We start from the raw sequence: 14441 nt of genomic DNA, 5'->3' as shown, positions 1-14441 counted from the left end.
GAAGAAGAGATAAAGAACTTCTCAGACAAGCAAAAACTGTAACAGTCATCAATACTAAACTGACCTTATAAGAAGTGTTAAAGGATCTTCCTTAAGTGAAAAAAGGTGGGAGGAAGGTACAACAAGAAATAAGAAACTATAGGATGGAGAAAATCCCACCAGAAAAGGCAAAAATATAGTAAAGGCTGTAGATCAACCACTAAAATAAGCTACTGTGAAAGTTAAAAGACAACATTTGTAAAATAAACTGTAACTACAATAAACAGTTAAGAGATAGACATGAAGATGTAAAATATGTTAAAAACCAAAACGTGGGGGAATGTAGATCTTCTAGAATGTGCCTGAATTTAAATGACTATAAGTTTAAAATAAATACAGTTCTAGGTCAACATATATGAACCACATGGTAACTACAAATCAAAAACCCACAATAGTTTGTTTTTCTAATAAAACTCCCAGCAAACAAAGGTCCAGGACTGGGTGGCTCACAGGGGAATTCTACCAAACACATAACAAACTACTAATACCTACCCTTCTCAAACTATTTGAAAAAACTGAAGAGAATGGAACACTCCCAAATTCAGTCTACAAGGTGACAATTACCCTGATACCAAAACCAGACACAAGTACAGACCAATATCTCTGAGGAAAATAGATACATAAATCCTCAATAAAACATTAGCAAACCAAATTCCACATTATATAAAAAGGATCATATGCCACGATCAAGTGGGTAGATTTATTCAAGGGATGCAAGGATGGATCAATATCCACAAATCAATGTGATACACCACATTAATGAAAGAAAAAATGCTTTTTCTAGACACAGAAAAAGCATTTGACCAAATTCAACATTCATTCACGATAAAAACTCTCATCACAGTGGGTATAGAGGGAGCATATCTCAACGTAATAAAGGCCATTTATGACAAACCCATAGCCAACATCATACTCAATGGTGAAAAGCTGAAAGCCTTCCTGTTATTTCCAGGAACAAGATAAAGATGCAGACTCTCGCCACTTCTATTTAAACACAGTATCAGAAGTCCTATCCACAGCAATCACAGACACAAAGAAAAAATAAAAGGTATCCAAATTGGAAGGGAAGAGGTATAACTGTCACTATTTGCAGATAATGCTCCTGGGTATATATCCGGAGAAAACGAAAACACTAATTTTAAAGGATACATGCACCCCGGTGTTCACAGCAGCATTTACAATAGCCAAGACACGGAAGCAACATAGGTGCCCATTGACAGACAACTGGATAAAGAAAATTATATACACACACACATATATATACACACACACAACAGAAGAGTACTCAGTCATAAAAAAAAAAATAAATTCTGTCATTTGCAGGAATGTGGATGGACCTAGAGGATATCATGCTTAGTGAAATAAGCCAGAAAAAGACAAATACTGTATATCAATTACATATAGAATCTAAAAAGATAATGCAAATGAGTGTATATGCAAAACAGAAACAGACTCACAGATACAGAAAACAAACATGGTTACTGAAGGGTGGAGGGACGAATTAGGTGTTTGGTTTAACAGATACAAACTACTATGTGTAAAATAGATATGCAACAAGGATATATTGTACAGCACAGGGAATTATAGCCATTATCTTGTAATAACTTATAATGGAGTATAATCTGTAAAAATATTGAATCACTGTTGTATACCTGAAACTAATGTAATATTGTAAATCAACTATACTTCAATTAAAAAATATAACACCATTTTTCAAATACCCCCAAATTCAAAATAAATATATTTTAAAACAAGTATGTTTCAAATATGTACCCCAATTATATTTCAATAATAGAATGGACAGATAAATTCTGGGATAGTCACGATGGAACACTGCACAGCAATTTAAAGCAATAAACAAACTACTAATGTATATGACATATATATCTCAAAGACATAGTACTGATCCAAAGGCGGCAGACACTACACACACACACACACACACACACAGTATATATACACATTTACATATTGTGTGTATGTATATACATAGTGCACATATACATAGTACCTACTGTATGACTACAGTTATCTGAAGTGAAAAACAGGCAAACTTGATCTATGATAATAGAAGGGGGAGATGTTATTTACTGGGAGGAGGACACCAGGGAGCCTTCTGGGGTGCTAAAAACATGTTCCATATGCTCACCTTGACAATGGCTATATAGGTGTATGCATATACAAAACTTTATTTACTTGAACACTTAAACATCTGTAAAAAAAAGGATACCATTTGTGTATAAGAGTGACACTGGGGAGACACTGCACGATTCAGTGACACTGGATATTTGAGTCATGTTAACATGCTACTTCCAAAGGTCCAGAGCCACTAAAACATGATTCCTGAAGACCATTTCAATGGCCTTAATCTCTGAACTACCCCTTTGTGATCTGGTTTCCTCCTACACTCTGTCTGGCTCATACTCCCAGACTCACCTGGGACACTCTGGCTTGGGGACTCTTCCTCCAATATCCATGGCTCCTCTCCTTGCTCCAACTTGAGGATCACTTCCGGTTTAGGGATGCAAAACCCTGTGAATGAGAATTATATGACATGAGACAAATTGGATGAGTGTCAGGGTCTTTGATAACACTGTTCTCAAAGAGTATACAATTAAAAAAAAAAAGCTCATCTCATCCTGTTATGGGGCAGAGGACAACACATTCTTTCTGGTACCCAAAAGGAATAAATTGTCCTTGGCCTATAAATCCCAAACCTAAATATTATTATATACTACAAAAATTCCACAGGTTTCTGTAAATAAGAAAGGACATGTATACTGGGGGTCTACATGGGAAATAAGCGCTACCTACCTACTGAGATGAGGTGGCTGTAGTTCTCCAGCATCACGTCCCTGTACAGCGTCCTCTGAGCAGGGTCCAGGTGCTGCCACTCCTCCTGGGTGAAGCCCACAGTCACATCCCTGAATGACAGTGATCCCTAGAAAAACACACTTCTGCTCAATCTGCAGTGGTCAGAGTCAGGTGATGTGGAAAAAGAATTTTAAAGACTAATTCTTACCATTTTTCCTGCTGAAAATTGACCAGAACATGTTACAAAGGACCTCTACTATATAGCTTGCTTTGTGTTACACTTTGTGATTAAACAAGAAACCATGGTAGAAATACCATTGGTGGATTAATTTATTACTTAATGGAAAAATATCTGCATGCCTTTATGTGCCTAAAAGTGTCCTAGTTTTTGAGAATTCCAAGTTGAAAAATATAATCTTCCTGGCCTCAAAGAGCTTATTCTCATAAGGAAAGATATAAAGATATACCTACCATAGGACTTAAAGGACCCATATCACAAATATGTACAATGCAGACAGATCATAAAGGGGTTCTGTGCAAGTTCATGTGAGAGTATCAGCACCCTGGATTTCACTGAGCAGATAAAACTTTCAGTGCTTAAATATAAATAGTAGTTTCTTTGCAAATATGCAGCAAAACTGCAAGAAATGTTAAGAAGACCTGAAAAAACATGTGGCAAGTCAATGGACTGTACAACAGGACAGGAGAGCAGGTCTGAACCTGTGATGAGATAAGAGGCTGCAGAGGCAGGGGCAAAAGGTTCAGGGGAGGAAACTAGGGAAGATATTTGGCTTAAATTCTGTTGGTGATCTCCAAATATTTCATCACTCATCTAATCCATAAAATTCTTGAGGAACCACCAGTTTTATTTATATTTATCTATAAATTAAATACTGTCAATTCACATATGAGGAGAGCTTAATTCTGTTCTTACTTTTCAGATATAAATATAAATAAGCTAATATTTTCTTCCCATGCCCTAAAGGACTGACAGTATATGACGTATGCAGAATTATCTTGCACATTCCCTTAGGGCACAGCCTCTCTCTCTTCCCCCATCTCCACTCACCCTAGGTCATTGCTGTGAACAGCATGAAGCCAATAGTGAAATGGAAATACACACTTCCGTCCTAGTTATATAAACTAATTGTTGCCGAGGAAGCAATGATCCCAAAGTTGGTTTGTTGTTTTTTTTTCAAGTGAATCATTTAATGTGTGAGGCACAGTTTGATATTACCGTAAGTATTAACAGAAGAAAATGGGAAAGTATAAACATTTCCCCTTCTATCAAAAATGGGTTTGAAGCCAGGATAAACTAGCCTGTTGATTTAACATAGCTGATTAAAAAGGCTAGAGAATCTGGAAGTAAAAAATGTACTTGGAAGCAATGTCCTCTGAGGCTTCATTCTCCTGAGGGCAGCAAGATGCTGAAAAATTTAACTGGCCCAAAAATTATATTGAGAGATCAAAAATAAGAGCTAGTCACAGCTTGGGAAAAAATTTGGAGAACAGATGACACTAAATGTAGTTAGATTAATAATTCTAAAGTTTCCCTGGAGTTATAATATAGCACTCTGAGCTAACCAAAGGGGCTACAAACTCATGCTCCTTTGAACAGAGTGGTTCTAAATGATAGATTCTCGAGTGCACCCAGCTGTATTTTCAAGTATAATTCTAGTATTTGTACCTAGCAATACAGAAGAAAAAGCAGCAGGGAGGAAGTGTCAAGTATATAGGACATGAAAGGATTTGGCAGCCCTAGAATTCCCAGTTTGAATCTTGGTCATCAGGAAAATCCCATTCCAGCTCAGTCCAAGGTGAGGCTGGAGGTGGTGCTGTGGATGGCCTGTGACAAGCAGGAGGCAACAGTGTAAGTGCTAAACTCTGGCTTTCTTCCTTCATCTGCTAAAGAAATTCAAAATAAGGCTGTATGAAGAAAACGTGGGATAATACACTGCTTGCTGATGGCCTTTTCTCAGGATCTTGTTGCAGACAGAGCTGTACCAAGCTAAGGAAGACAGGAGAGAATGTTTTTGAGGGCAGTGTTTGCAATCTGTCACTATTTACTGTGCGAGTTCCACTGGAGACGTGTACACTTTCTCCAATCCCAGAGTCTACACCTGATTGGGAACTTTTCATTCTGGATTCTGATTGAGGGAAAATACTGATATCCAGTGGGCTCTGAGGAGGACCTTTCTGTAACAACATCTGAGTCCTATGCATGTCCTGGAAAGGTACCTGCCCACTGGCCAATTCACATGCTGTAATCCCAACGCTGTAAATATCTGTGCTGGATTGCCTCTATTAAGAGGGGAGTCGCCTATATTATTAGCGGAGATGCTAAACAGGGAACTTGCTGAGCAAAGGGAGAGAGGAAGAGTTACTCCCAGAGGGTCTGCATGATCTGCCTTGGAGGTTCTGGAAACCTCTTGTCAAGTCTGGGGAAACAGGAGGAAGAGCAGGGTAGATGCACAGTGACAATGAAACAGATGCTAGACATACAGTATGCCAGATATCTTCAGAACATGGAAGTAGAAATATCAACTGGAAGTTTGGATAGATGAATCTGGAATTTAGAAGTGTAGTATGAAAATAAGGATTAGGGTGAAAATTGCAACTCTGTCACTGGAGTCACCAGAGTGAATCAGATGGTCACAGAGGAGACAAATTGAGGAAAGAAAAAATACCAGCACAGAATTTGAGGGATCACCAATATTTGAGAGGCTGGCAGAAAAAAGAAAAATAGGCTTTGAAGGCTGAGAAGAAATTTTCTGAAATGTAAGAACAGAACCAGATGACAAAAGAATAGTGGGAAATAATAACACAGTTTCACAAATAACTGACACTTCCAATTAAAGATGGTGCACTTAAAACACACATCTATCTCTGATACCTCCAACAATATAAGTGGAAGAAACAATAAAAAGTAAAACAAACAAATGTGCCAATAACAATACACCAGAAAGACAATTTTGTGCAACTTCTGGATGATATAAGTGGATAGTATCAGACAAAAGAAACTAGAAGCATGGTACCTACAATTTATACAAGCACAGAAGTGGGCAGAAGCAGCGGCTTCCAGCCACAGCCAGAGACTACAAATCTCTAAGCCCTCCAACCAGGGCCAGGGGTCAGCATAGGTGCTAAGATGAATGACTGGTAAAGTAACTCACTGACAAAGTAACTGACTCCTAGGGCACCTTGGTGGACCTCCACTCTGTGGAGATCCAGCAGTTAATGAAAACCAAAGCTGAAGTGCAGCCATTCTATAAAGTCAGGACACTTTTTTTTTTTTAAACATAACTATATACAGTTGGCCCTCCATATGGACATGTTCCACATCCACAGATTCAACCAACCACAGAATTAAAATATTTGGGGGAAGAAAAACTCCAGAAAGTTCCAAAAAGCAAAATTGAATTTGCCACATAACAGCCATTATTTATATAGAATTTACATTGTATTTACAACTATTTACATGGCATTTACATTGTATTAGGTATTATAAGTAATCTAGAGACAATTTAAAGTGTATGAGACGATCTACCACAAAGGAGGTGAGAATATACAATGGGGAAAAGACAGCTTCTTGCTGGGAAAACTGGACTACTTTCTCACACCATAAAAAATAAAATGAATTAAAAACTTAAATGTAAGACCTGAAACCATAAAACTTCTATAAGAAAACATGCAGGGGGGACTTGCTGGTTCAAGCCCTGGTCCGGGAAGATCCCACATGCCTTGGAGCAACTAGGCCCACGTGCCACAACTACTGAGACTGTGCTCTACAGCCTGTGAGCCACAACTACTAAAGCCTGTGCACCTAGAGCCCATGTGCCACAACAATAGAAGCCACCACAACAAGAAGCCCACACACCGCAACAAAGAGTAGCCCCTGCTCAACGCAACTAGAGAAGGTCCGCACGCAGCAATGAAGACCCAATCAGCCAAAAATAAATAAATAAAATTAATTAAAAAAAAAAGAAAACATACACAGGGTATTTCCCTGGCAGTACAGTGGTTAGGACTCTGCATTTCCATTGCAGGGGGCATGAGTTCAATCCCTGGTCAGGGAACTAACATCCTGTAAGCTGTGCTGTGTGGCAAAAACAAACAAACAAAAAATAGGCTCTCTGAACAAATGTGTGGACACCAAGGGGGGAAAGTGGCAGGGGGTGGTGGTGGTGTGATTAATTGGGAGATTGGGATTGACATGTATACATTAATATGTATAAAATGGATAACTATTAAGAACCTGCTGTATAAAAAAATAAATAAAATTCAAAAATAAATAGGCTCTCTGACATCTTAGCAATGGTTTGGATATTCTGCTCAGGCAAGGGAAACAAAAGCAAAAACTACCCAGTGGGACTACGTCAGACTAAAAAGCTTTGTACAATGAAGGAAGCTATCAACAAAATGAAAAGGCCGCCTAATGAATGGGAGAAGACATTTGCAAATGGTTATCTCCAACAAGGGGTTAACATCCAAAATATACAAAGAACTCATACAATTTGACATCAGAAAAACAATCCAATTAAACCCAGGCAAGGAACTGAACAGACATTTATCTAAAGAAGATATACAGATGGCCAATAGACACATAAAAAGATGCTCAACATCACTGATCGGGGAAATGCAAATCAAAACCACAATGAGATATCACCTCACATCTGTCAGAATGGCCATTACCGAAAAGAAAAATAACAAGTGTTGGTGAGGATATGAAGAAAAGGGAACCCTTACACGCTGTTGGTGGGAATGTAAACTGGTAAAGCCACTATGGAAAAGAGTAATGGAGAGTCCTCAAAAAACTAAAAACAGAGCTACCATACAACCCAGCAACTCCATTTCTGGCTATTACTGGCTATTTATCTGAAGAAAATAAAAATGCTAATTTGAAAAGATATTCGCTCACCCCCCCACACACATGTTCACTGCAGCATCATTTACAACAGGCAAGATGTGGAAGCTACTTAAGTGTTCATCAACAGATGAATGTATAATGAAAATGTGGTATGTATGTGTGTGTATACATACACACAAACACACGTGTACACAATGGAATATTACTCAGCCATAAAAAGAATGAAGTCTTGCCACTTGTGACAACATGGGTGTACCTACAGGGTACTGTGCTAAGTGAAATAAGTCAGACAGAGAAAGACAAATACTGCATGATTTCACTTATATCTGGAATCCAAGAAACAAAACAAATGAACAAATATAACCAAACAGAAACAGAGTCATAGATAAAAAGAACAAATAGGTGGTTGCCAGAGGGGAGGTTGGTAGGGGAAGGAGAGAAATAGGTGAGGGAGACTAAGAGGTGCAAACTTCCACTTAACAAAATAAAAGAGTCACAGGTATAAAATGTAGAGTGTGGAGAACATAATTATATAATATCTTCATATAGTAACAAATGACATATTACTGGTGATCATTTTGAAACTTACAGAAATGTAGAATCACTATGTTGTATACAAGGAACTAAAATAGTGCTGTAAGTCAATTATACTTCAAAAGCAAACAAACTCAGAGAAAAAGAGATGAGATTTGTGGCTACTAGACGTGGGGAGGAGGGGGAAGGGGAATTAGATGAAGGTAGACAAAACATACAAACTTTCAGTTGTAAGGTAAGTGCTAGGGATGTAATGTACAACATGATAAAGATAACACTGCTGTATGTTAAAAATGAAAGTTAAGAGAGTAGTAAATCCTAAGCATTCTCATCACAAGGAAAAAAATTTTTTTTTCTATTTCTTTAGTGTTGTACCTATATGAGATGATGGATGTTCAAAACACTAACTGAACACAAGCTAAAGGAATAGAGAATTCAGTGACCACAGATAAGAAATACAGACTTTGCAAACAAACAAAAGCAGTTTGGAAAAGTCATTTGGATAACTGTAGTCTCCAACAATCAAGAACAGCAAAATTTGGAGAAGAGCAAGAAAGTAATTTCTAAAATTACAACATTATGATACACAAATGTCCAGTTGCAACAACAAAATCACAAAGCACACAAAGAAGCAAAAAAACAAAGAAACAAAAAAGTATGGCCCAATCAAAGGAAAAATATAAATTGACAGAAATGTCCCTGAGAAGACCAGACATTGAACTTCCTAAACAAAGGCTTTAAGTCAACTCTATTAAATATGGTAGGAGTCAAGATGATGGAGGAGGAGGACATGGAGTTCACCTCCCCGCAAAAACGCATCAAGACCACATCTGCCAATGGAACAGTTCTCACAGAGCACCTGCTGAACACTAGCAGAGGTCCTCAGACACCTAAAAGGACAAGAACGAACCCCATGTAACCACATAGGACCAAAGGAAAAAAAAAAGCCCAGAAACAGGATGGACTGCACCTCTGTTGTGGAGCTAAAGGAGAGGAGAGGTTGCCACACCCGAGAGCCCCCTCACCAGTGGCGAGATCAGTTGGGACAAAAGGGGAGCTTCAGGGGCTTGGAGGAGAGAGCAGCAATCTGTCTGTGGCAGGCCGGACACAGTGAGACCTATAAAGGTGGTCCATGCCACAGCCCTGTGCACCCCAGGCTGAGGTGCATCCACAAGTACAACGGGGGCTGGGTGCTGGAACAGGGTGCTTGGAGAACAGATCTGAAAAGAGGACTGCTATTGGCTGCAAAGAGACAATGTGAAGGGGTGGGAGTGAGGAGCTCCATAACTGGGAATGCTCAGGGAAAAAGCCCAGGGGATGCCACTGGGAGGGGCTCCTGCCAGAGTGGGCTTATGTGCCCCTGGTGGCCGCCTCCAGCCCCTCTCGCCTGGGTGGGCACACATGGCACAGTCAGTGGCCACCTCTACCCCCTCCTGCCTGGGCAGGCTCATGCACCCCTGGTTGCTGCCTCAGCCCCCTCCCACCTGGGAGGGCTTCATGTGCTCCAGGGCAGCCCCAGGAGCAGATGCCTGTGGGTAGCCCACGTGCAGAGGTGAGGCTGAAACCACAGCAGAGCCCCAGGACCCATGCAACTAAGAAAGAAGAGCTGAAATCTCTCCTCCCACTGTGTGAACCACAGAATTACACCCCCACAACTGGCTTTATAAACTCAGCACCTCAGGAACATCTGAAGGGACAACAAGTGTTCCTGCAGCTGAGATGGGTCTAGCTTTAGCAGCTGTGGACTTTGTGAGCAAGTACACGTGGGAGATTGGCCAGGCCAGAGCCATTGCCTCCACAGCACCCACAGTGGTTCCAGATGCATGATTACTGCAGTCCTGGGAACTGACCTCAGTGGATCTATGCTGGTGGCCTGGTGAAAACAATGCCTGAGAGAAACGAGGGCCAATTGCTGGTGTACCCACAGTTAAGGTGGGGCTGAAAGCAGTGCCAACGAGATTGGAGTTTGTGAGCTCGGACAACGGGTGAAAGATGATGCAGCAGAGCACCCTCAGAAGTAAACATGTGCAGAGGAGGTGTACTCAGTGGCTTCTCTCCCAGTGGGAGTGCTCCAGTACAGCCTACCTTGCACCACAGATCAGAAACACAGCTAAGAAACGGACTGGGGGGCTTCCCTGGTGGCACAGCGGTTGAGAGTCCACCTGCCGATGCAGGGGACACAGGTTTGTGCCCTGGTCCGGGAAGATCCCGCATGCCGTGGAGCGGCTGGGCCCGTGAGCCATGGCCGCTGAGCCTGTGCGTCCGGAGCCTGTGCTCCGCAGCGGGAGAGGCCACAACAGTGAGAGGCCCGTGTACCGCAAAAAAAAAAAAAAAAGAAAGAGACTGGGGGCCTCTTCAACAACAACTAGGGAGCAGACCCCACCCCCAACAGGGCAGTGACAACCACAGAGCAAAGAGGAGGCCCTGCTCAATACCCAGTGCAGGATCTGGTCACTAAAACATCAGTCACACCTCTTACCAAGTTGATAAGCATAAGCTGAAGAAAAAGATGGCAGACACCCATACTGAAAACAGCCCTTGGACCAAAAAATGTTAAACCCATGCAGGCTACATGGACTTTCCCACATAAAAATAGCCCTGCAGGGCTTCCCTGGTGGCATAGTGGTTAAGAAACCACCTGCCAATGCAGGGGACACAGGTTCAAGCCCTGGTCCAGGTAGATCCCACATGCTGTGGAGCAACTAAGCCTGTGTGCCACAACTACTGAGCCTGCGCTCTAGAGCCTGAGCCACAACTATTGAGCCTGTGTGCAACAACTACTGAAGCCCATGTGCCTAGAGCCCATGCTCTGCAACAAGAAAAGCCACTGCAATGAGAAGCCCACACACTGCAATGGAGAAGCCATGCTCTGCAACAAGAAAAGCCACTGCAATAGGAAGCCCGCGTGCAGCAATGAAGACCCAGTGCAGCCAAAAATAAATACATAAAATAATTAAATTTAAAAAAATAGCCCTCCAAGACAGTCTGAGGGTTTGACACTGGGAGGAAAAACCCCTAGAGCATTTAGCCTTGAAGGCCAGCAGGGCTTGAGTGCAGGAGCTCCACAGGGCTGGGGGAAACAGACTCCACTCTTGGAGGCCGTGCACACTAGGCCTCATGTGCACTGGGACACAGCACAAAGCAGTACCTCCAAAGGAACCTGGCAGACCTATCTAGGGGTCTTGGAGGGTCTCCTGGGGAGGCGGGAATCGACTGTAGCTCACTGTGGGGGCAAGGACACTGGCAGTGGAGGCCCCAGGGAATAGTGATCAGCGTGAGCACTCCTGGAGGTCTCCATTTCGGCATCCATTTCGGCACCAAGACCCGACCCCCCCCCCAACAGCCTGAAGGCTCCAGTGCTAGAAAGCCTCAGGTCAAACAAGCAGCAAGACAGGAACACAGCTCCACCCATCAGTAGACAGGCTGTCTAAAGTTGTACTGAGCTCACAACCATCTCAAAACCAACACTTTGACACGGCCCTGCCCACCAGAAGAACCAGACGCAGCTCCACCCTCCAGGCAGCAGTCCCTCCAATGAGGAAGCCTGCACAAGCCCCTGGACCAACCTCACCCACCAGGGGTCAGACACCAGAAGCGAGAGGAACAACTATCCTGAAGCCTGCAGAAAGGAGACCACAAGCACAGAAATTTAGACAAAATGAGAGGACAGAGAAATATATTGCAGACAAAGGAACAACCTAAAAACCCAAAGAAGAACTAAATGAAAAGGAGATAGACAATCTACCTGAAAAAGAATGTAGAGTAATGATAGTAAAGATGATCCAAAATCTCGGAAAAAGAATGGAGGCACAGACTGAGAAGATACAAGAAATGTTTAACAAAGAACTAGAATACTTAAAGAACAAACAGAGATGAACAACACAATAACTGAAATGAAGACTATACTAAAAGGAATCAATAGCAGAATAACTGAGGTGGAAGAATGAATAACTGAGCTGGAAAACAGAGTGGTGGAAATCACTTCCACAGAGCAGAATAAAGCAAAAAAGAATGAAAAGAAATGAGGACAGTCTCAGAGACCTCTAGGGCAATATTAAATGCACCAACAATTGCATTATGGGGTCCCAGAAGAAGAATAGGAAGAGAAATGGCCTGAGAAAATATTTGAAGAGATAACAGCTGAAAACTTCCCTAACATGGGAAAGGAAACAGTCACCCAAGTCCAGGAAGTGCGGAGTCCCATCTGGGATAAACACAAGGAGGAACATGCTGAGACACATATTAATCAAACTAACAAAAATTAAATACAAAGAAAAAAACCTTAAAAGCAAAAAGGGAAAAGCATCAAATAACATAAAAGGGCATCCCCACAAGGTTATCAGCTGAGTTCTTAGCAGAAACTCTGCAGGCCAGAAGGGAGTGACACAATATATTTGAAGTGATGAAAAAGAGGAACCTAAAGCCAAGAATACTTGACCCACCAAGGCTCTCATTCAGACTTGATGGAGAAATCAAAAGCTTTACAGACAAGCAAAAGCTACAAGAATTTAGCATCACCAAACCAGTTTTACAACAAATGTTAAAGGAACTTCTCTAGGCAGGGAAAGGAAAAAAAAAAGAGGCCACAACTAGAAATAAGAAAATCACAAATGGGAAACCTCACCAGTAAAGGGAAGGATACAGTAAAAGTAGAAAACCATCCACACACAAATACGACATCAAAACAAGCAGCCATTAGAAGAGGAGAGTACAAATGCAGGAAAAGGGGATTGCATTTGAAATTCAGAGACCAGCAACTTGAAACAATCTTATATAGGCTACTATATCAAAACCACATGGGAACTTCAAACCAAAAAACTACAATAGATACATACACAAAAAGAAAAAGCAACCCAAACATAACACTAAAGATAGTCATCAAACCTCAAGAGAACAAAACAGAAAGAGAAGAAAAAAGACCTACAAAAACAAATCCAAAAATATTCAGAAAATGGCAATAGGAACAAACAAATCAATAACTACCTTAAATGCCAATGGATTAAACGCTCCAACCAAAAGATAGAGACTGGCTGAATGGATGCAAAAACAAGACCCGTATATATGCTGTCTACAAGAGACCCACTTCAGATTTAGGGACACATACAAACTGAAAGTGAGGGGATGCAAAAAAATATTCCATGCAAATGTAAATCACAAGAAAGTTGGAGTAGCAATAAGCATATCAGACAAAATAGACTTTAAAATAAAGACTGGGGCTTCCCTGGTGGCGCAGTGGTTGAGAGTCCACCTGCCGACGCAGGGGACACTGGTTCGTGCCCCGGTCCGGGAAGATCCCACATGCCGCGGAGCAGCTGGGCCTTTGAGCCATGGCTGCTGAGCCCACGCGTCCAGAGCCTGCGCGTCCAGAGCCTGTGCTCTGCAACGGGAGAGGCCATAACAGTGAAAGGCCTGCGTACCACAAAAACAAACAAACAAAAAAACATTTAAAATAAAGACTGTTACAAGAGAAAAAGAAGGACACTACATAATGATATAGGGATCAATCCAAGAAGAAGATATAACAATAGCAAATATATATGCACCCAACAAAGGAGCACCTCAATATATAAGGCGAATGCTAACAGCCATAAAAAAAAGAAATTGACAGTAACACAATAATAGTGGGGGACTTTAATACCCCACTGTCATCAATGGACAGATTATCCAGACAGAAAATCAATATGGAAACACAGCCTTAAATGACATATTAGACGAGATGGACTTAAATGATATTTAGAGAACATTCCCTCCCAGTGCAGCAGAATACACTGTCTTCTCAAGGGTACAAGAAACATTCTCCAGGATACATCACATCTGGGGCCACAAATCAAGCCTCATTAAATTTAAGAAAACTGAAATCAGAGCAAGCATCTTTTCTGACCAAAACGCTATGAGATTAGAAATCACTTACAGGCAAAAAACTGTAGAAAACACAAACACTTGGAGGCTAAACAATATGTTACTAAACAACCAATGGGTCACTGGAGAAAGTGAAGAGGAATTCAAAGAATACCTAGAGACAAATGACAACAAAAACATGATGACTCAAAACCTTTGGGACTGAGCAAAAGCAGTTCTAAGAGGGAAGTTTATAGCAATACAATACTACCTCAGGAAACAAGAAAAATCTCAAACCACCTAACCTTACACCTAAAGCAACTAGAGAAAGAAGAACAAACAAAACCCA

At 41.3% G+C, this 14441-nt stretch overlaps 1 protein-coding gene across 2 annotated transcripts in view; it reads right to left on the bottom strand.

Moving 5' to 3' along the window:
* The window catches only part of LOC111163995 (uncharacterized), an 86416-nt gene that overhangs the window by 27867 nt on the left and 44108 nt on the right, over positions 1-14441 (bottom strand). For both annotated transcript variants that reach the window (XM_089897481.1, XM_022553261.2), the window contains 2 exons: positions 2854-2980; positions 2476-2571 (listed from right to left, as the gene is read on the bottom strand). In XM_089897481.1, the coding sequence (XP_089753607.1) occupies positions 2476-2571; positions 2854-2980 (223 nt within the window). The remainder of the gene's footprint in view (positions 1-2475; positions 2572-2853; positions 2981-14441) is intronic.

This window comes from Delphinapterus leucas, chromosome 16, assembly GCF_059928025.1.
Source record: "Delphinapterus leucas isolate spDelLeu-1000000601 "Yukka" chromosome 16, BTC_Dleu_Yukka2, whole genome shotgun sequence".
NCBI lineage: Eukaryota > Metazoa > Chordata > Mammalia > Artiodactyla > Monodontidae > Delphinapterus > Delphinapterus leucas.
The sequence above is the reverse complement of the archived record's forward strand: the minus strand, read 5'-3'. Positions and strand labels throughout refer to the sequence as shown.